The following is a 24,107-nucleotide window of genomic DNA, read 5'->3' as shown; positions in this document are numbered from 1 at the left end:
GTTTCAGTGCCTCTAATTGAATTTCCATTTACAAGAATATCTTTTCTGACTAGATCTGAAGACTCTTCAACTTCTAATTTGTTAATATCTGCTCAATCGATAGTGATCATCACCTTTGATCTTATAAATGTCACTGTTTTCATTACATATTACATTTCCAAGCATGCACTTCTCATCCATCTTACTTTGTACATCCACAGCTTGTCATGTTGTTATTGTCTGTCTTTCTCATCTTTTTTCTTACAATAATGTTCTTCAATCCTTCCATGTTCAGTTTTGATGTCTTCCTTTTCACTCGATGCATGCCTGTTTTCTCTACCTTCACTTTTGAAAAAAACAAATGCTACCTTTTTTCGTAGACTGAAAGTTGAAGATTTTTGCCATTGACTAATCCAAACTGTGATGGTCCAGTCTTTGGAGGTTCCCTATGCCCTTATTGATTAGTTCCATGATAAGTCTTTCTATGGCTTTGCATATCAGCATGGTCAGACTTTTTCATCTAATTATCTGGTTCTGTACAAGTTCCTTCCTTATGCTGGCAAATTAATGTAGCTGTTCTCCATTTGCTTGATGCAAAGCATATATAGAGGCTGAGGCTGAACGGTGTTAGAGGGGTGGATAAATCATGTTTCATACTATTTAAAATGCATCCAGGGATTTTATCAAGACCCATTGACGCAGTATTTTTAGCATTTGATAGCTGTTTTCAGGACTTAGTCTTGTAATAATAGCTGGAGGCGGGACATTTTCAGGTGCATCTTGAGGGACAGATGGTAGGGGGAGATGAGAAGCTAGAGATATATTTATCGGCCAGTAGGTTCACTACATCTTTTGCATCAGTGTAGGGAACATCCTTTGCAGACAGCACTATGTATTGTTACACTGTGCTTTTGAGATTACGAACATAAATAAAAAGGCTTTCTGATTATCTTTGGCTTGGGTAATTCATTTAGTCTCAAAATTGGTCTTAGTGAATTTTATTAATCCTGTGTGTGTGTGTGTGTGTGTGTGTGTGTGTGTGTGTGTGTGTGTGTGTGTGTGTGTGTGTGTGTGTTTCAGTGATGAGGGCTGTATCGTTCAGGGAATTGCTTTTCTTACATTTGGTCAAAATTCTGTTTCTTTTATTGTAAAGCTCATTGATGTTATGGTTCCACCACATGGTTTGTTTCTGGGATTTGCCTTGCACTTATTTCTACAGCGAATGCAGCTGTTTACATACTGGTGTAGTATGTTGCATCTTTCGGAGTATTCAACGGAATTAACTGGGTTTGGTGGGGATTTGAAGCTTGCCAGTATATCACTTAGGAGTATGTAGCTGTCTTAGAGAAATTTCTAAAGACCCTTGGATGGAAGGGATCTCTGGTTTTAATTTTATTTCAAAGGAGACTGCTTTTATGGACAGACCTAACAAGTGATGAAGATGCACAACAGATGCTCCATATTAGTAGGGACAAGATCCAAGATGTACTTCCCCGTAGTGGGTACTCTGTCCCCAGGGTGTTTGTCTTGGCAGTGTCCAGGAAGATGTTCATCGTGTTACACTGCTGCAATCATTACACTTGGGTTATCCTGACGTCAGGTGGTCCCGCAGTCGGCCAGAGTTCCAAAGTCTTGGTCCGGCGTCAGTTGCTGTCGCTTCTTCCCTGACGTCAGGGGTATATAAGATGTATCCGATGCCATTTTCTCCAGTCTTTCTTGTCGTGCGGTGCCCGAAGCAGAAGCAGTTCGCAAGTGCCGGTCGGCCGACTCCTGAGATTTTCGAAGTCGAATTTCAGATCCGAAGTCTTCAATAAAGCTAAGTACCCCGTTGGGGAAACTTTTTTTCTTGCCTCAGACCGATGTCAGAAAAAGTTAATTGTATTTCTTGTGGGAAGCAAATACCTCATAAGGACTTCCACTCTTACTGTATTTCATGCCTAGGCCCTGAGCACGACGTCACTAGTTGTCAGTTTTGTGCTAGATGTAACAAACGCACTGTAAAAACACGTTTTGATTTTGCTTTGCACTACTTTGGCCGAAGGTTCAATTATACTATGCTGTTGGATCAACCGACAACCGCAATACCGAAAAAACGCAAATACAAGGATAAAGACAGGCATTCGAGGTCCAAAACCAACGACAAAACCTCTTCTAGGCCAGTCGCCGGTTCTCCAGTGAGGCGCTTTTGCAGCCCCTGACACCCTCTACCTCAGAGCCACAGGCCACCTCCAACTCCCACGTGGAGACAACTAGGCCTCTGGAAACAAGGTATTGGGCCTACGGAAATTAATCCCTCAGATGGGTCCGGAGCTGCTGAGCAGGCATCGGCTTCTGAGGGTGTTTTCAGACCTTCACAACTTGCCATTAAAACAACAGCCAAGACAAAAGTACCATTAAAGACAAAGAAACAAGTACAGCATTCTCCTCGACAGTCCTCCATGCCTAAGAAACAGATGCTTAAAATGGCCGAAGACCTCATTACTCTAATCAGGGGTTCCCGTCCCCCTCCTGAGAAAAGGCCTAGGCAGGGTACAGACTATGATTTCTCTGATCAGGTTTCCATTTCCTCCGATTCCTCTTCAGACCAGGGATACTCTATACCCCCCTGTGAGGACTTTGATGCCAAAGAATCTATCCCTTCAGCCTCTCCTCCTGAGGATTATTCTTTTGGGGAAACTTTACATACCATGAGGGAGCATTTCCATTGGGAAAGTCAGGATTACTCAGAATCCAAAAAAAGGCTCAGGGATTTCCTTTTATTACCCAGCACAGGCCCCTGGCTATTCCGCCTGTGCTAGATATTGTGGATTATGTGTTCTCTGAATCCAGCTTATCTCCTGATTTTTTGCCCCTGCACCAGCCAAGCCAGATAGATATTGCAGAGTCCCTGACTCTCACAAGTTTCTTTATAAAAACCCTTCTGCTGATCCAGAAACTATTTCCCAGGGTCCAAAAGGGGTTAAGGCTTCCATTGCAAAATATCCAGTACCCTCTGACAGATTCCAGAGCTTTGGATAGATGGGGGAAGAAAGTATACACTTCTGCATCTTTAGCAGTAAGAGCTTTAAATTGCCAGTTTCACATGCTTAAGTACCAACAATATTTAATGGCGCAGTTGAAACAGAAAATGCTTGCAAGCTCAGAAGCTCCTGATTGTAAAGAAATGCAGGATTTATTGCATGCAGTTGAACAGGTGGGAAAACATACTCTGCAATGTGGTTTTGATTCTTTAGAGGCCTGTTGTAGAGCCGCAGTTACAGTTTCTGTGATTCGAAGACATGCTTGGTTAAAAGAACAGAGTTTACCTGATCATGTTAAGGCAAAATTATTGGATGCTCCTTTACAGCATGATACCTTGTTTGGTGTTAAGGCAGAAGAGGTGTTAAAGAAAATGGAGGATAAAGCTAAATCTATGCAAACAGTCAAGGATTTCTTACAGGTACAGCCACCTCGATTTAGCAGAAATTGGCCAACAAAGAATTGGTCCTTTCCAGTGTCAGACATGCCACAGAGAGGCAGATACATACGCCCAAGAGGCATATCTCAACCCCAAGGCTCAAACAGACGACAGTGGGGCACCTCAACCCCAAAAGGAGGTGAGGACAAGTCTCAATCTTACAGGAAACAGTCGCAATGACTTTCCCCTTCGTACGCCAAGCACTTCCCTTTTGGAAGCCCCCTTAGGGGTAAAACTAGCACTTTTTTCTCAAAACTGGGGAAAACTAGCACTTTTTTTCTCAAAACTGGCAAACAATCACTCAAGACAAATGGGTTCTGAATATTGTGTCTCAAGGTTACAGGTTCCACTTTCATACTTTACCAAGGCTAAAAAGAATGGCCAGACCTGCCACAAAATCAATGGGCAGAGGCACAAAAACAAATTTCAGCCCTCATGGACATGAGAGCTATTCAAAAAGTACCACAACAGGGACAAGGATTTTACTCAAGACTCTTCCTGGTCCCCAGAAAGGACAAGGCCTGGAGGCCCATACTAGACCTTTCAATTCTAAATACTTACCTGGATATTCTGAAATTCAAAATGTTGACATTACAGCAGCTTCTACCCATGCTGGGCATGAAGGCTTGGCTTGTTACTCTGGACCTCAAAGAGGCATACCTGCATGTCCCTATCAGACAAAATTGCAGAAGATATCTCAGATTCAAAGCTGGTACAATGCACTACCAATTCTCTGCACTGCCCTTTGGCTTATCTACTGCGCCCAGGGTCTTCACAAAGTGCCTGGCATCAGTAATTGCATTTTGCAGGCAAAAAGGAATTAAAATATATCCATACCTGGACGACGGCCTCATTCAAGCAGAGAAAAAGGACATTCTTCTACAGCATTTGGCATTTGTAAAAAGGTTGCTAATTTCTCTAGGGTACACAGTAAACAAAAAAAAGTCAAAACTAGTGCCCTCACAACAGATTATATTCCCGGGTGCCAGCTTAAATACAATGGCCCAGATGGCTTACCTCACGCCAGACAAACAAGTTCAACTAACTCATTTTCATTTACTGGCAAAAAAGTCCCAACTTCCTGCAAGAAAAATTCTGCAGGCCCTGGGATTCATGGCATCCTGCATACTACTAATACCATATGCCAGACTGCATATGAGGAAATTACAATGGTACCTAGAAAGTGTTTGGACTCAACACTCTCACAGTTTAGAAGCAGTAATACCAATGATTCCCTGCCTACAACAGGAGTTTCGATGGTGGGCACAGGCATGTCACCTAAACAAGGGTCAGCCTTTTACCCAACCCACAGCCAGGCAAACTCTAACAACAGATGCTTTGGATTACGCCTGGGGAGCACACATGGCAGGAAAATGTATTCAGGGCAAGTGGACCACAGACCAGATGCATCTTCACATCAATCAAAAAGAGATGTTGGCTGTTCAAAAAGCCCTAACAGCTTTCAAGGACCTTCTGCATCCAGGACAATTATTAAAGACAGACAACACCACAGTAATATGGTACATAAGTAAGGGGGCACTCATTCTTATCCCCTATGCAGGCAAGCCATGACCTTGTGGAACACAGCTCTAACATATCAAGTTCACCTGCAAGCACAATTCCTGCCGGGAAAGAAAAATACTCTGGCAGACTATCTAAGCAGAAATATCATGGACCCTCACGAATGGAAATTGAATCCACAAATCTTCAGCATGGTAGCAAAAAATGGGGATGCCCAGACATAGATCTTTTTGCCTCCCCACTGAATTGCCAACTACAAAAATTCTGCACAAGGACTTATCACAAACAAGCATGGAAAGTGGATGCTCTTTTGTTCAGCTGGAAAAGCCTAAAAGTTTATGCCTTCCCGCCACTGCCTCTCCTTTCAAAGGTACTCCTAAAAGCCAGACAAGAAAAAACACAGATGATCCTGATTGCTCCAGACTGGCCACGCCAGCACTGGTACCCTATCTTAAGGAACTTAGCTCAAGGCCCACCATGGATTTTGCCTCAAATTCCACACCTTGTGACTCAACAAAACAATCCGATCCTGCACAGTCATTTCAAAACCCTAAACCTGGCTGCATGGCAGATTCATTAGTCAAACAGGCAACACCCCTCTCTAAAGCTGTTGTGGATGTCATTTTGGAGGTCAGGAGGCCTAGCACCAGGAAAGCTTACTCAGAAAAATGGAAGAGATTCTGCACCTGGAACCAGGCTCAAAGCCTTGACCCTCTTGTTGCAAACATTCCTCAGATTTTACAATACTTAACTGAGATGCTGGACAGAGGCTTATCCTTCTCATCAATTAAGATCCACGCCTCTGCCATTTCAGCACATTACAACACGGATCCTCCTTTATTCTCTCATCCCTTGCTAAAGCAGTACCTCAGAGGGGCTAAAAACATAAGACCGCCCCGGAGAGCACCAACACCAACTTGGGACCTCCAATTTCATTTTGTATAAACTGACCCTGCCACCTTTTGAGCCAGCCAATATAGCCGATCTAAAATTTTTATCATGGAAAACAGCTCTGCTCCTGGCAGTAACTTCAGCACGAAGAGTCTCAGAGCTACAGGCATTAATGGCAGTGGAACCTTTTATAATTTTTCATCAGGACAGGGTTTCTTTAAGGACCAAACCCTACCTTTATGCCAAAGGTGGTATCTAGTGCGGCTCTTGACCAAACCATCCATTTGCCAACTTTTTATCCAAACCCCCAGAATAAAGGGGAGAAACGTCTGCATTATTTGGACATACATAGGCAGCTACGCTTCTACTTGGACAAAACAAAAGCTTTCAGGAAAACTGAGCAACTGTTTGTAGCATATGCTGCAGGATCACAGGGCAAGGCTATCTCAAAGCAGACTATATCCAGATGGATAGGACACTGTATTCTTTACTGCTACACACAGCATGGAAAATCAGTCCCAAATAACATTAGGCCACATTCCACCAGGGCAACAGCCACTTCAACAGCCTTTCTCAGAGGAGTTACCTACCAAGGAAATTTTGGAGGCTGCAACTTGGAGTTCAGTGCACACCTTTACCAAGCATCAACACCTGCCTCTTTACTGTAAATCCAGAGCAGGATTTGTCACTGCAGTTCTGCAGGGCCTCATAGCCAATCCTAACTCTTTATAGACCAGCCACCCAACCTTAGCTTTGGGATTCTACCCAAGTGTAATGACTGCAGCAGTGTAACACTATGAACATAGCACAGTTTTGTACTTACCATAAATGTAGATGTTCGAGTGTTCACACTGCTGCAGTCCAGGTTACCCTCCCTCCATCCCCTCTGAAGTAGCTGAATTTATCTATACCTTTCTATCCTATACAACCTTTGTAGTGTATTTGCTTGTAACTGAAGGTATTGTTTTTATTTTTTATGTATATTTTTTATTAGCAATATGTATTGCCTACCTACTTGGGGGCACCTGACATCTGGGGCAAGAAAAACTGAAGAAAATGGCGTCTGATGCATCTTGTGTGTACCCCTGATGCACTGCTGTCAGGGAAGAAGTGACAGCAACCGATGCCAGACCAAGACTTTGGAACTCTGGATGACTGCGGGACCGCCTGACGGCAGGATAACCCAAGTGTAATGACTGCAGCAGTGTGAACATTCAAACATCTACATTTATGGTAGGTACAAAACTGTACTTTCTGGGGTTGTGGACAAGTGATTGTGCAAATTTCCTAGTCAATAATTGAATGGTTTACATCACCTAGGAAAATGGTATTGGGTTTATTATTGAGTGATTCTAGTTCCTGTAGATAGGCATTCTGGCTTTCTTAGATCACAGAGGAATTCCATAGCTAGCTAATATATAGTATAGGACCTTTTTTGACAAAAAACATGAAAATTCACAAGATAGAGTGCCAAAACAATACAAAATAAAAGTATATACCCTATTCATTCCCCCCGTCTTCAAAAGCTAAATGTATAATTTTGTTAAACTATTTGTTAATATGAGCTATTGTTTTGTAATTTTTCTGTGGAGACCTTGTTTTATGAAGCTTTTTACTTTAGTGACATTTCACTGACATTTCCATTTCAGATTTGTATGTCATTGAAGTACTTTTCTATCCTTTGTATCATTTTTTTCATTCCTTGCTTTTCTTTACTACTGTATATTGTCTGAGTGGGGTCAGCCATTGCTGAATTTAGAACATTGTGCTTTTTCCCCACTGTGCCACCATCATCCCTAGTTCCGTCATATATTTGGGTTTACCCCAACGTCCTTTTGCAGGGTGAGTCTCCTCTCACAAGGGATAAGTAGCTTCACTGCTAGCATGACCTTTGACCTACAGCAGAAATGGAGCTGTCATGCTGCAGCCTACTGTTTTGCTACATTCATCTGGTGTGACTTTTCCCCCACTGACCTTGTTGACTTAGGATGCATTCACATGTGGAAGAATCAGGGGTGTTGCTAGGGAAGTGATCCACCTGTACCAATGTATACCTCTGTTAATCCCTATGCACACTGCTTTCATAGCATTTGCCAATCTCTATGGTCCTGGTTACTACTGACAGATGGTATTGAGTCCCCTCTGTGCGTCATCCCCTTTTGTCTCCCAAGGAAAGGCAGGTGGGCATTTGCCTTGTCACGCCTATACATACCACTCTGGCTTGTCAGGCTGACTACAGGTCATCTGGGTTGTAATCAGGGTTTAATTCCTGTATGCCACAAAAATAGTTGCATATTAGTTTTGGAACTTCTATATCTCTAACTTAATTATTTATTTTATTTATTTATTTAACATTTGTTTTCCAGGAAAGTCCAACTTGGAATGAAGCCAATTTTCACCGGACGTCGGGGGAGAAACGCTCCAGGCGCATGTCTTTGTGATGTGCGAGGAAACCCACATGAACGCAGGGAGGACGTGCCGACTCCACACAGGAGGCACTCCAGCCAAATCAAACCAGAGAACCTCTTGCTGTGAGCCGACAATCCTGCCACTGCGCCATCCAATTTGCTGGCTTCTGTATTTCTAATGTTGTAGAGCTAACTGTTTTGATTCAGTTGATCCAACTGTAACTGGATCGTCACTGTGTTCAATGCTACCTGATGTTATGTTGTCCTGTCTCGCTTGCATTCTTGCTGGTTGGGTTCGGAACCGATCATTGGTTCCAACTTGAACGCATACTAAAGCTCGAGAACTCACTGGATCAAGGCTACACTGTCCCATGATGCCTAGCGGCTGTTCCCCAGATCTCATTTGCCACTTGCAGCTTCGGGATTGCTCTTCGCTGGCTTAGGCCAAGTGACTTTAATTTTCTGGTATTTTTGTAGTTGTCCATTTTCTAACTACTCTTTCCCTTTACATGACGTACCTTTCCTTCTTTCAGAAAGTCTTCTTTCTGTCCCTAGTTTATTGACTTATCTTGAACTTCTTTTTACCTTTTAAGGCCTACTTGGTGCTGCCCAGAGGAATCCGTTTTAGGTAGAGGATTTCATCTCCCCACTTTCCTCTTCCAATCTTCGCAGTTTAAGTTAGAGCCACTTCCTCAGTTAGGGAAGTGCGCCGTTTCTCTCTTCTTACTTTTTCTAACCATTTTTCTAATTTTTTCTTCTCCCTACACTTGTCCTTACAAAAAATAAATTATATATATATATGTATATATATCTTATATATATATATATATATATATATATATATATAGAGGACTTATTATCCTTGCTTATTGCGAAGTGGTGTTTGTTTCCAAAATAGTTACTGTTTCCTTTGTCTTGACCTTTAGTACCTTTGTGTCAGAATACAGCTGAAGGCAATCCGGCTTCAAAAACTGTAGATAACTCAAAAAAACTTCTTCGGCTCCGGGCTCGGAGTCGTCAAAGAGACATGATCAGCCTATTTCTTCGGATCCGATACCTAGCGGTTCCGACAAATAAAAAAACAATTTTGGCTCCACCTGTGTCTTCAAGTAGTAAAACCAGGAGTCGGTCACAGTCATTGGAACCTATTTGATCGGTACCGCAGTCTCCCTTACTTCATTCTGTGGCTGGTAACCATAAATCCTCCCGTTCCTCTCATTCCTCTTGGAGCCTTTCGGATGATGATGTGGATCGAGTGGTGAGAAAGTTGCTTCGTACACCGGCCTTGGCAAAAATTCTTTCCAGCCCAGAAGGTCGTGGAGCTGATTCTAATAGTGTCTTTATCCTCTGTTCCTCCTCGGATTCAGTTGCGCTCTAAGCCAGATTGCCTGGAAGTCCTCGTGGTGGAACCTTTGGTTCCGAAGTTCGCCCCGGATGTTTTGGTGCCAATGTTTGCTCTAACCACTTTGATACCCTCTTCTGTCGAAGGGTCTGGGGGCCAAAACTCCCTCAGCTCGGGGGGGGGGGGAGTAGGACCAGACCCTTGTTTAACCCGACTCTCTTCCACTTGGACCTTCGGTGCAGGTCAGTTCGGTGTCCACATCTGCCTCTGGACCCTCGTCCTTGGTTTGGGGGAGATTTCCTGGCTCCTCTGACAGTGACACTCTCTCTGCCCCGGATCGGGATGCCTTCGAGGTGATGAGGAGTGTGCTTTCCTCTGAGACTGCTCCACCCTCAGCTACAGCTACCCCCCCAGGGCCCAGTGTCAACCTCTACATCACTCCTCCAACCCATGCATAGAGAACCAATGCCCCGGGACACCCCAATGGGCGAAGCCCTCTCTTCCGAAACCTCTCCGGAACGTCTCCCAAAGAGATCCCTCGGAAGAGAACATGTTAAGAGGAAGCACACAAACTACCCCGTGTCTGTCAGGTCTGTAACCTACTTAGAGGGATCTGAAGGGTCAGCACGATCATCCTCTGAGGATGTCTCATTTTCAAACATCATAGAGATCCTGAAACAGAGGTGACTTGAAAGCCCTTTCCCCTTCTGAGGATGAGTCTGTATACCTGGAGGCATTTGTTTCTCGACCCTCCACCTCTTGGGTGACTCCGCGTTTTGACCAGCTGCTGGGTGTGGTCAGTCAGAAGGCGTGGGGCTCTCCAGAGTCTGTGGAGCTAGTTCCGAGGGGGCCAAACAAATTTATCACAGCCCCGGAGGACAAGCAGTTTTTAACAAAGGGAGTCCCGGTAGATGCTATGGTGGTGCCAGTGGCCACTAAGAAGGAACTCGTTAAAACTTCTGCATCTGTCCATCCGCCGAATAAGGAATCTCGTACGATGGGCAGGGGAAGCGTATGTTTTCTTCAGCAGCCTTTATCCTTAGGTCACTGAACTACCTATCCCATTTTACTCGCTTGCAGGGGGATCTCCTCAAGGAATTAGGAGATACCCTAGGAGGTGCTACAGCTCAGGGATTGTCTGACAAAATTAACTCTCAACTTGTGACCTTAACCTCTATTACTAACTTATCCATGTGCCTCATTTCCTATGCAGCTGATGGTGCAAGTAGGGCAGCAGGTATAGGAATAGCTCTTAGGAGACATTCCTAGATGTGTCTTTGTGGTTTTGCTGTACCTTTCAAGGAAGCTTTATTGATGACCCTTTTGACGGCTTTTCTCTGTTCGGGCCAAAAGTGAGAGAAACCCTAACCAGGAGTGAGCAGGATGGCAGGACTCTCTGCTGGTGGGAGTATGTTTTTCTGCCCCGAGACCCTATCCCAAGGGCCAGAAAGGTGAAAAGATGCAGTTCCGAAAATCCAAGGGAGCCTTGCTGAACACTCGTGGTGAGTTTTCCCCCAGGGGCAAAGGGGGAAGTAAAGATAGATGCCGCCCACGTGGCAGAGGGGTGTCCGCAGAACCAGGGTGACAGAGATGCATTCCCGGGTCAAGCCTTCCAATGCTCCTGAAAGGAGGCCTGCCTGCCTCTGGAGGCAGTAGGGGGGGAGAATATCAATGTACCCGAATGCCTGGCTAGACTTAACTCAAGACCAACGGGTACAGTCCATCATATCCGGAGGATACAAAATTCCCTTCTCCCATTCACCTCTTCTGTCAAAGTCCATTCCAGACACTCCACCCAGTCAAAGGGATCAAGCAACCCTAGAGATCCAAAGGTTGCTGGAAAAAGAGTCATGCAAGAAGTCCCCGCAGACCAAGTCGGATCCGGAATTTACTCAAGGTTCTTTTTAGTTCCAAAAAAGACAGGGGACTTGGAGACCAGTCCTAGATCTCAGCAGACTAAACAAGTTGATCAAAAAGACGAAGTTCCGGATGGTAACACTGCAGTCTATACTCCCCATTTTGGGACAAGACAGTTGGATGTGCTCAATATATCTTCAGGATGCATGCTACCATATAAAGATGGACAGACGATCCAGAAGATATCTGTGCTTCTGGCTGGGAGCCAGCCCTTACCAGTTCAGAGCTCTGCCCTTTAGTCGCACTGCAGCCCCCAGAGTGTTTACCAAGTGCATGGTAATAGTAATGGCTCACCTGAGGCACTAAGGATTCTGGGTATTTCCATGCTTAGACAACTGGCTTCTGACCACCACCACCGAGCATCTACTAACCAGAACAGGAAACTCCACCCTTCATCTTTGCTCTCAGCTGGGAATTACGATAAATTTAGAAAAATCTGCCTTTACCATCTCAGCATATTATCTTTATAGGGGCAGAATTAGACACAAGAAATACGGTGACAAAACTGCCTCATGAGAGTACATACGCTACACCAAGTCTCTGTCTTAACAAGTCAAATTTGTCCTCAAAGTCCTAGGTTCAGTGACAGCGACGATCACACTAGTTTCATTGGCACGTCTACACACAAGAATATTACAGTTGCTTCTTTTTGCCCAGTGGTCAATGCAGGAGTTGCCTATGTCCCACAAAATTCTCATCACGAACACCTGCAGGTGGCTTCACTCCGACCAGGTAACTATAGGCAGGCCATTTGTTCTTATCCTGTAGCCACAGTGACCACGGATGCTTCCCAGATAGGGTGGGGGGGGCATTATCTGGGGCAGATGGTCCATGGGACTTGGCAGGAATACGGGTACCACTTGCACATAAATGCCTAGAGTTGAGGGCGGTGCTTCTGGCGTTGCAAGCATTCCACAGCTCTCTACCGACAGGTACTATTGCAATTCAAACAGACAATATATCAGTGGTATGGTACTTCAAGCAAGGGGGAACCAAATCCTACGCCCTATGTCGGGAGGCTCAAAGAATATGGCAATGGGCAATTTCTTAACGTTTTCTGACTGCAACGCTTATCCCGGGGATATCCAACATAATAGTTGACAGGTTGAGCAGAGTGATCCTAATGCCTCACGAATGGTCACTGAATCAAACGATTGGGAGCAGAGTTTTTCGCAAGTGGGGCCAGGCTTGCTGTGATCTGTTTGCCATGTTCATCAACACAGAATGCAGCAGCTACTTTGCCCTAGTCCCCCCTCCGGGGGAGTCATCAAGGGACGCACTTGTGCACGATTGGCCCCTGGGACGTCTGTATGCCTTTTCTCTGTTCTCATTAATACCCAAGGTACTCCAGAAAGCCAAGTCATTGAGTTACAAGCTAATTCTCATTGCCTCTTACTGACCTTGACAAATTTTGTTTCCTTTCTTATGGCCCCATCTTCTGGAGGAGCCCAGGATTCTGGACCTGGTGCCGGGCCTCCTGACTCATTAGTCAGGAACGCTCCACCCTTCACTTCAAAATCTCAAGCTGACAGGTTGGTTACTCCACTTCCAGTCTTAGCCAGGGTTTCAGATTTATCCCCGGCAGTAAAGCACATTCTGTTTTCATCACACACGAATGCAACTAGGAAACTTTACGCAAATAAATGGAAGACGTTCTCTTATTGGGCAGACGGAAACAACATAGATCCCTTACAGCTCCTATATCTGCAATTCTTGAACTCTTAACAGAAATTTTCGATAAAGGTGCAACAGCAGCCACGGTAAGAGTGCAACTAGCTGCTATTTCAAATTACCATGTAGGAGACATGAGGTCAAACATCATGTCCCAAAGATTATGCAAAGCCTTTCTCAGGGGTACCTTTCTTCTAAGACCCCCCTTAAAAGATCCTCCTCCTCCGTGGGACCTCAGTTTGGTGTTATTGTCTTTGACCTCACCTCCCTTTGAACCAGCCTCCTCATGCCCACTAAAGATCTTATGTTGGAAGATGATCTTAACAGCAATTACCTCCGCCAGAAGAGTGTCAGAATTGCAAGCTCTGTCTGTTCATCCTCCCTATTTAATCTTTTATAAAGACAGTGCGTCCCTCAGAACGAATCCTTCCTTTCTACCAAAAGTTTGTTCTGAGGCCAGTTTGAACCAGTCTATTGAGTTACCTTTGTTTTTCCCTAATTATGGCAACGAGGCAGAATACAAGCTTCATCAGTTGGACGTGCATAGACAACTATGTTTTTACATATATAGGACCAAAGAATTTTGAAAATCTGACCAACTCTGTCTTTTTCAGACGATAGGAAAGGTGTTGCAGTTTCAAAGGTCACTTTATCAAAATGGCTCACAGATACCATCAATTATGTCTATAATCTGCATAACAAACAGCTGCCAGGCAAAGTTACAGGTCATTCAACTAGATCCATGGCTTCTACTGCTTTCTAAGCTAAACTCCCTTTGGACTCAATTTGTGCAGCTGCCACATAGGTCAACCCTCATACTCATTACAAATTACTACTCATTACTCATTACAAAGTGGATGTGGCCTCCCTGAACAGGGCTTCCTTTGGATCCACAGTTCTGAAGTGTTTATTCCCTTGAGCCACCCAACATGAGGTGCTGGGGACACTGTCCCAACCAGTAAGAATGAGGGTGAGATAGGGCAACATAACATAAAGAAGTTATGTACTCACCATAACGTTCCATGTTTGTTGTCCATAATCTCACCTTCATTCTTGCTACCCACCCCCCCTTTCCCCCTTCTGAGAGGAACCACGAATTGGCTATAGGTGCCTGACTCTCTTCACACCTGTTTCAGAGTAGGGACAGCACATCTATTCCATTTTGTTTTTTATGGGATGAGTTGGTATAGTCTAGTGTTAGTTCTCAAATGGGATCTGGGGAACAGTCGTGAGGCATCATGGGACAATAGTGTAGCCTCGAGCCAGTGAGAGTTCTCATGCTTTAGTATGTGGCCAAGTCGGAACCGATGTTCGGTTCCAAACCCAACCAGCAAGAATGAAGGCGAGATCATGGACAACAAACATGGAAGGTTATGGTGAGTACATAACTTCTTTTTTTCCTCTGGATGGTGAAAGGACTAAATATCTTTTGGAACACCTCTCCTGGTTTCGCTCTCTGTCGACATTCCTTATGCTACATTTGATACTTCTGCACTTCCTGCACTTTTTGTCACATTGTTAAAAAAATTCTTACTCAGATGGTTTACTTTCAATTCACTTTCTTTAGCAGAGGTTATAAATCTACTAAGATCACTTTGCCTCACAGCTGCTACTGCCTTTAAGAAGTTTGCTGAGCCATCACCTTCTCTCCCACCAGTAAAGAAGATAGATGCGCTTGTATGTTTACGATAGTAAAATTTCTGTCTTGACTAATTCTTCTAGTTTATGTGCACTTAACAATTCTTGGGCATAAGAAGTGATGTAGCTGTAGGAATCGTTATTTTTAATCTCTGCCCTGTAAGTAGTTGAGCTAGCAAAAAAAAAAATACTGCTACACAGCAGTTCTTATAGCAGTCTGTGTTAGTGCTGTGTGATTTCTTCATTGAATGGGTTTAACAGTGTGTTGTTTCTTGTAGTTTGTCCAAGTGTATTTTGGACTACATAACAATATGCTGAAATTGTCTTAACTTTACAAAAAAAATGCTTTTGTTCTGCGGACCATCGTCTGAAATTATTAATTCTGGAGTACTCTGTCTTGAATGTGTCTTTCCAAACATGTGTAATACTTTTTCAGTGTATAAACTTATGAACCTCTGAGGACTTCAAATAGTAATCAGTACGTATAAAGTGAACTACTGTTTTACACAAAAACAAATCTGTTCAGTCTTTCTGCCATAAACTTGGTGTTGGATATGTTAATGTTGCTTGTTTTGCATTATTCTTCTGACAGACATCACATTTGGCATGTTTCTGAGTTTGCTGTGTTTGAATAGACATTCTTGGTAAACAAAAGCATCTCTAGCTCTTTCCATATACTTGACAATTTCAGTTGGTTATGGAGGATAGGGACACACACACACACACACACACACACACACACACACACACACACACACACACACACACACACACACACACACACACACAAATCTTAAACCACCCTGATAACTATCTGAATAACTTGCCCATCCTAGATGACTCTTGCCCTGGTGATTAGGAATGAATGGGCTGATTGACCCGGAGGAGCTGATGACCCACAACCAGTAGGAACATGGGGGACAAGATGGCCTTATGGTGTTCTTACTTAAATGACTGACTTCTAATTGCTTTGTCAGTGGACTGTCTGTAGATGTCTTTTCCCTGGATGTCATCTCCAGGGATGATAGGAAGAAATCTTGCCTGACTCCAGAGGAGAACATGTCAGAATGTATTTGTATGTTTGCTGAAGCCATAGGTTAAGCATAGACTCTGTTGTACCTTCTAGGCTTGATATTTGAGGTGCAGTTTACATGCCGGAGAATGTAGGTGTTGCAGTGAACTGTGAAGTGTCTTGGCTGCAGGGACACCACTTAATACTTCCTGACAATTCTGGCTGTGTTCAACCCTTGTTAAAGGCCCACTGATGAGTTAGGCAGGTTCCACTAACCTAGGGTGGGAGTCTCTGCTATTGAAATGTAGTCTTACTCTTCATGACTAAAGCCACTTCCTGTGGGTTAAAAGGCACCAGTTGAGTTGGTTTGGCCATCCAGAAAGGATGCCTCCATGACCCTGCCCATATGAGATTTACCAGGCATTGCCTAGTGGCAGGAACCTCCAGAGATTCTCCCAGTGTGCTCGATTATACGTCAGTATACAACACAATGGAAATACTGCTCCTTGCAGTGGGCATGGAATTTTGGCCTGCCCTACCTTGCTTAGATTGCTGTCAGTGCGACCCTTACTTGTTCAAGTGTCGTAGAAAGTGGATGAAATCTGTGCGCAGCATAAAGACCAAAAAGAATATCTGGAAGCTGGATGCTGAGGCATTGTAATGGACATGATGCAAAGAGAGGATATAAGGTAATACTGAGGAATGGTGTACTGGGATATGGGACAGTTGAATCACCTCTCCAGAACGTAGGTCATTGAGCACAGTCAGAAACGCATTAAACCATAAAAGCATGTTTGAGAGCATGTCCCCATTGTTTAGTTAACTTCGTGCTCACATTTCAAAAAGAGTGGAATATTCATCTGGCCACTTCCACAATGAATCACTTCAGCTCCTTTAAAACCTATGCATGAACACACTGAACAAACCCGGTTGCACCTTCTCTGCCTACTGCAGTAAAACTCGTTAAAATCAAGTTGTTCCATATCTGTAAAGTTTAGCAAAGCTGCTGTTACAATACAACACGGCATATGTCTTTACTTCTAAATAAACTTGCAACATTTGTCCTTTAGGCTTTGCTTTATTTTTAGTGTTTTATTGGGACTGTGTAATACTGTGAATTGTATTGTATATGAGACTTGTTTGCACCCTTGTATTGTAAATGACTTATTTTGTAACAATATGAAGTCTTATTCCTTGGTTGTGGCTGAAGAATCAGTTGACCATGTATTTACCTTCACAGTACAACAAGCAGATATGTAACAAACTATCTATGTAGTGGCCCTTTCTTCATTTCATACTAGCATTCTCATTAATTTGTATTTTTTCAAAAACTTCCCTGATTATTGAGTCACAGAAGTGTAGAAGCATCCATTTTCCTTTTATTGTCTGTTACCGGTTGATGCACTTGCCTTTTTTTCTTTTCATTACCATCTTCAGCTTAGTTATTCAGAGCAGGACTTGTGTGTACACCACCATGAGATAATTGGAGTCCTGTTGTGGGTAACCTTTCCACTCTTAACATGTAATGTAAACCCTCAAAACATCAGTGTTGACAGTGCATTGTGCATCCTATGAAGTATCTGAAACTTGGATACAGTTCATTGTTCCTGTTTAATTGACTTTTTTTTCTTTTTTCCACAGCTCAAGAACATAGCAGGATTTGGCCACCATCGATGAACTGGACATAAGTGTTGAAGGATAGTCATTATTGCACAGTATTGTGTGTGAAGGCCTTGTAGTTTTGTGCCTTGTTCTGGATACCACTGAAGAAGTAAAAGGAGGAATTTAAATATGAAAAAGGACAAGTGTATCTGCTTAAACTGGCCTTTAGAATGCTTTACATTTTAGAAAGACTGGACTGTTTTGGGGAAAAAATAAATTCCTTAAATATAACTAGTTTGTATTAATATTTGTTTCTTTTAAACACAGCAGTTTTCCTTCTTCATATATACTCGTATGCATGTATCCATTGTGGTAGGGTTGCTGCTCAGCCTTTTGGATAAGATCGTGTGTGGATGAAAAAAATAAACTTCACCATTTTGCAGATATGGAGCATTTGCATTTAAACTGTATAATCATTAGTATATGCAAGTCTCTTGTCTTTCTTTATACGCCATTTGAAAGTGGTTTCAAACTTTACTTCTCAAGCTGTAATCTTAGTTATTTGGGCAGGACCTGAGTGTGCTAGCTGAACAAATTATTCTCTGACAAACTTTCCAGGAGCATCTGTATTGCATATGATTTTCTACCATATTTTCCTTGGTTAGATTCCATTTAAAAAGAAAAAAGTAAATTGCAAAACTCATTATTACAAATTTAAAGTTTTTTTTTCCCTGGGGAGGGGAGGGCTTTCCTCACTGTCCCCCTAATGTGGCGGATCCATCTCCTGTTCCCTTGCTACTTGTGTTAGTGTGTATATGTAATGTATATAATATATACACGTAACACCCCACCACTGGCCCAGTATAATCAAGGAGCCTCAATCCTCACCACTGGCAACAGTGGAGGACAGTATTTCCAGATGCAGCTCTCTGCATCAAGTGCAATTTCCCTTAAGAGCACATAGAGACCGCAGTCCATCTGGAGCTGGTTTCTCTGTCCTTCTCCAGATCCCCATTAAGACTCCACACTGGCACAACTATAGAGTTGAGATATGAGCTGAGTAATCAAGCCAAGAGCTCCAGCATCCTCTCTGTCCAACCAGTGTTTTGTGCCCCTGCTCAAGTAGCTGAGACGCACACTCTTTGAGGTTTGATTGAGACACACTCACTCCCCCGACACATACCTGGGAAAGGCTGGCAGAGGTTTACTAGCTATGCCCCCTTCTGCCCAGACTTTAAGGTAATTATTACTGCCACCAGTTACGCCTTTTCAGCTACTTTAAGGCCCTTAATAAAAGGGTATCCAGTCTTGCTGTGTGATTTTCTACCAATACAAATGGTAGTTAGACCAAGAGCAAGGGTATTAGGAGTGGCCCACAGTGTCACCAAAAAGTATGCAAGTACTGTCAGAACTTAAATGTGTCAGATATCAGCCACAATGATAGGTTTAAATATATTTAATAATAATTAATAAAAGAACAAGAAATACTCAGTAAATAATCACAGTTACATCAGAGTTCAAAATCGCAGAAAATACTTAAAAGTGACATTGCAGGACAGTCTCAAATAAATACAGAAAATATCTAAGCTATACTTTGCTGTATTCCTGACTGAGTCTGCGAATTACTATACCCTAGTTAACTTAGTTACAGAGCAAGGCAGGTGTAGTGAAAGGGTCATCTTGGCAGGTCAAATAGAAAATACAGAATGCTCTCTCTCTCTCTGAGAGTTCTTAAATTAAGATCTCAAACATTACTGCTGAGTTAGCTTGTGGGATGATATATTTCTTGTCATATGACTTTAGTTCCCAAGCTAAGTCCCCATTGCTAGGAACTGCCAGCATTTAGCATTTACTTGTGAAAATACATGGTTGTTAGATCTTTGCAGCTGCTGAAAGACATAAAACACTTACAAGAAAATGCAGAAGGCTCCCTAGTTTTAGACATCCTGTCTCCTTGCTGCATTGAAACCATCTTTTATGGCACAGATATAGTAATTTAATTTCAACTATTTTTCTGAAGTTTTGCAAGTTAACCTTCCATGTTCCAGATGTTCTTCGTGTTTCACTGTTGCAGTCATCACACTTGGGTTATCTGCCTGCAGGTAGCCCTTAGTCGGCCCAAATACCAGAGTCTTAGGATTTCTGCGTCGGTTGCTGTCACTTCTTCCATGATGTCAGGTCGTCAGGGGTATAAAATAGGCAGCCAACGGCATTACATCAGTCTTTCTTGTCGAGGAATAGCCTGAAGCAGAAGCAGTTTGCAAGTGCCGGTCGGCCGCTACCTGAAATTTTCGTTTTTGAGTTTGTAATCCTGACCTCTTCTAAAGCTAAGTAGTCCATTGGAGATCCTTTTTTCTTGCTCTAACCAATGTCAGAAAAAGTTAACAATTGTCTTGCCTGTGGAAAGCAAATACTTCGCAAAGATTTTCATTCTTACTGAATCACTTGTTTAGGCCCAGATCACGACGTCCCTCGCTGTCGGTTTTGTGCCTTGTTTAAAGCCTGAACCATTCGTTGTTGGGCTATCTTTGTCACTAAATTATCTTGCTCTCGTTCTCCGTATTCCGAAATGGCTTCAGTAAGCCAATCCGACTACTGGTCTTCCGAAGAAACATAAAGATAAAGACAGAGACAGACCGCATAGGTCCAAAACTGCCAACGATGCTTCTGTTAAGCTAGTCGCCAGTCCACTAGTACTCAGTGAAGTCCTTTGCAGCCCCTGATGCCCACTTCTGCAGATTCGCAGGCCTCTGCTGAGACCCATTCGGAGTCCGGTATGCCGCGAGATGCTTCTTCAACTATGGAACCTGCGGATGTCTCTACCTTGGATGGGTCCGGAGCCGCTGTGCAGGCACCGGCTTCTGAGGGTGTATTCCAACCTACCGATGTTCAAATTAAGCAGACAACTTTGTTTTTAGCTAAAACTACTGAGTTTCTGAGGCACAGAGAACGTACTACACCTAGAAAACAGACGACCAGCGTGCATGCTCAAGCTCCCATGCCACAAAAACTAATGGTTAGAATGGCTGAAAATCTTATTACCCCAATTGGGGGAAGCCAGCCTTCCCCTGCTAAGAGACAAAGAATTGTTTTATTCTGATTCTACAGGCCAGGAGCCCAATGACTCTGACCCTTCTGATTATCAGGACATGCCCATATCAACTTATGAGGATTCAGATGCAGAGGAATCCATTCCATCTGCATCTCCTCCAGAGGATTTTTCTTTTGGTGAAACCTTGCATACTTTGAGAGCATTTCCGTTGAGAATGCCAGGACTACCCTCAGTCCAAAAAGAGACTCAAGAGAATTTTTAGAGTTGCCTCAGCACAGGCCTCTAGCTATACCCCCTGTCCTGGATGCTGTAGATGATGTTTTTATGGAATACAGTCTTACTCCAGATACTTTACTCTCGGCCCATAGGAAACCTGACAGGTACTACAGATTACCTGATTCACACAAATTTCTCTTCTAGAATCCTACTGTGGATCCAGAGACCATTTCCCAGTGGCCTAAAGGTATTAAGGCTACTACAGCCAAAAATCCTACCCCTTCAGACAGGGATTCCAGAGCTTTAGACAGATGGGGTAAGAAGGTATATACTTCTGCAACTTTTGCCATCAGGGCATTGAACTACCAGTTTCACATGTTGAAGTACCAGCAGCATATTATGGAACTAATTAAACAAAAAATGGTGTTGCTTCCAGATTGTGCAGAAAATAAAGATGTACAAGAGCTAATGCATTCTGCAAACCAAGGTAGTAAGCATACTTTGCAGTGTCGCTTCATTGCCCTATAAGCATCTTGCAGGGCTGCCATCACTGAGTCTGTACTGAGAAAGCATGCTTGGCTAAAGGAACACACACCTTGCCAGATCATGTCAAATCCAAATTACTAGATGCTCCTTTGAATAAAGACTGTTTATTTGGCACCAAAGCAGAAGAGGTTCTTAAAAAGATGGAAGAAAAAGCTACATCTATGCAAACTGTTGAAGAATTCTTACAAGTGCAACCACCTAGATTCAGTAGGCATTGGCCTTCTAAAAACTGGTCCTTTCCAGACCCTTCCAGGCCTTCTCAGACCAAACCCAGGAAACAGGCCACCCAGACTGCAGTCTCAGGGTATGCATAGATGTAAACAATGGAGTGCCCCACCTCAAAAACAGGGAGTGGTAAGCGCCCCTTATGGGAAAAGTTCACAATGACTTTTCAGTTATCCTTCCCAGTGCCCCTAGGAGGAAAACTTGCCCTTCATCCAAAAACTGGCTGTCTTATTACTCAGGACAGATGGGTCCAAAACATTGTATCCCAGGGGTACAGATTCTGCTTCCATACACTGCCAACCCCAAGCGGGTTTCCAGACCTTCCTCCAAACCAGTTGGCAGAGACTCAAAAGCAAGTACTTTCCCTGCTCAATATCAGAGCTATTCAACCTGTTCCAGTAGAACAAAGGGGACAGGGTTTCTACTCCAGACTTTTCCTGGTGCCCAGAAAAGAGGGCTGTTGGCGCCCAATCCTGGATCTATCAACTCTCAACACCTTTCTGGTGGTCCCAAAATTCAAGATGCTTACCCTGCAACAGCTTCTTCCTGTGCTAGCCAAGGATGCCTGGTTAGTCACTCTAGACATAAAAGAAGCTTATCTGCACATCCCCATAAGGAAGTCCTGCAGAAAATATCTACGCTTCAGGGCAGTCTCTATGCACTTCCCTTTGGCTTATCTACTGCACCCAGAGTATTCACAAAGTGCCTGGCTCCAGCCATTACATACTGCAGGCTGAGAAATATCCAGATTTTCCCATACTTGGATGACTGCGTGATTCAGGCAGACAGTCAGGAATTGCTACTTCAGCACCTGCCATTTGTAAAAAGCTTTCTCACTGCATTGGGGTACACCATCAACAGAAAGAAATCACAACTGGTGCCCAGTCAAAAGATTGTATTCCTGGGAGCGAGCTTGGACACAGCTTCCCGGATGGCATTTCTCACTTCAGAAAAACAGGTCTGACAACCTACTTCAAACAAATGACCACCAGAACCCAGCTATTTGCAAGAAAAATACTGAAAGCCCTAGGGTTCATGGCTTCATGTATTCTGTTAATTCCATATGCAAGTCTGCATATGAGGAAACTTCAGTGGTATTTAGGTCTTTGGTGCCAGCATTCTCAGGACCTGGAAGCATCATTCCAATCGTACCTTGTCTAAGGGTGGAGTTCCTTTGGTGGGCAGAAGCATGCAACCACAAGGGACTGCTTTTCACTTAACCCCTCGCCGCTCAAACCCTGACAACAGATGCATCAGACTATGCACGGGGGGCTCACATGGCAGGGAAATGCATTCAGGACCACTGGAGTCCAGCCCAGATTCTGCTGCACATCAATCAAAAAGAGATGCTAGCTGTACAGAATACTCGGACAGCCTTCAAATACCTAATCCTTCCATGACAACTACTTATAAAAACAGACAACACCACAGTTATGTGGAACATAAACAAGCAGGGGGGAACCCATTCTTACCCACTCTGCAGATTAGCCATGGCCTTGTGGAACATAGCCTTGAGAAACCAAGTGCATCTACAAGCTCAATTCCTGCCAGGCAAACAAAATTCACTGGCAGATGACTTAAGCAGAAATCTCCTAGACCCACACGAGTGGAAATTGGAATCCAACACCTTCAACCTTCTGATCCAGAGGTGGGGGAACACCAGAGGTGGACCTTTTTTTTTGCCTCCCCCGAGAACCACCAGTTGAGCAAATTCTGCACCAGGAACCCTCACAGAAGGGCCTTGATGGTAGATGCCCTATCCTTTCAATGGGAAAACCTCTTAATTTATGCCTTTCCCCCTCTGCCCCTCCTCTCAAAAGTACTACTCAAGATAAAACCGGACAGGGCCATTCTTATTGCCCCAGACTGGCCACACCAGCACTGGTACCCACTCTTGTGCAGTCTGGCAACAGTGCCACCGTGGCACCTTCACCAGACTCCTACCCTGCTGTCCCAGCAGGAGGGACAGATTCTGCATCCACAATTGCAAACCCTAAACCTTGCAGCCTGGCTTATCCCTTGACTACACCACCAGCAACCCTCAGCAAACAAGTGCTGGACGTCCCTCTTGAAGCCAGAAGGCCTAGTAGTAGGAAATCCTATGCTAAAAAGTGGGAAAGATATTGTTCTTGGAATCAGTCTCAAGGGAAGGACACAGCAGTGCCCTCCTTTACCTCTTATCCTGGATTTACCTAGCAGAGCTACTCCACAGAGGCCTATCCTTCTCCATTAAGATTCATGCCTCTGCCATCTCAGCTCATTATAATACTGAGCCACCTCTATTTTCTCACCCTCTCATCAAACAGTTCCTGAGAGGGGCTAACAACTTAAGGCCCCCTAGGAGAGCTCCCACCCCTGCCTGGGACCTTAACTTTGTACTGGAAAAGCTTGCGCTTCCCCCTTTTGAACATGCCGCTTCGGCAGAGTTCCTTTCTTGCAAAACAGCCCTGCTTTTAGCCATAATTTCAGCACGAAGAGTGTTTTGAATTACAGGCACTAATGGCTGTGGAACCCTTCATTATTTTCCATACTGACAAGGTTTCCCTCAGGACTAACCCATCCTTTATGCCTAAGGTGGTGTCCAGTGTGGCGCTAAACCAATCCATCCATTTGCCAACCTTCTTCCCTAA

The 24,107-nt window shown here is 43.8% G+C and overlaps 1 protein-coding gene across 1 annotated transcript in view; it reads left to right on the top strand.

The window, feature by feature from the left end:
- Positions 1–17,729, top strand: part of COQ9 (coenzyme Q9) — a 399,687-nt gene extending 381,958 nt beyond the window's left edge. Inside the window, exon 9 of the mRNA XM_044081281.1 lies at positions 17,478–17,729. Coding sequence (XP_043937216.1) covers positions 17,478–17,513 — 36 coding nt within the window. The 3' untranslated portion in view covers positions 17,514–17,729. The remainder of the gene's footprint in view (positions 1–17,477) is intronic.
- The last annotated feature ends 6,378 nt before the right edge of the window (positions 17,730–24,107 follow it).

The sequence above is a fragment of the Protopterus annectens genome, chromosome 8.part0, assembly GCF_019279795.1.
Source record: "Protopterus annectens isolate FY-2018-M chromosome 8.part0, PAN1.0, whole genome shotgun sequence".
Lineage (NCBI taxonomy): Eukaryota > Metazoa > Chordata > Ceratodontiformes > Protopteridae > Protopterus > Protopterus annectens.
Note: the sequence above shows the minus strand (reverse complement) of the source record. Positions and strands in the feature narration are given on the sequence as shown.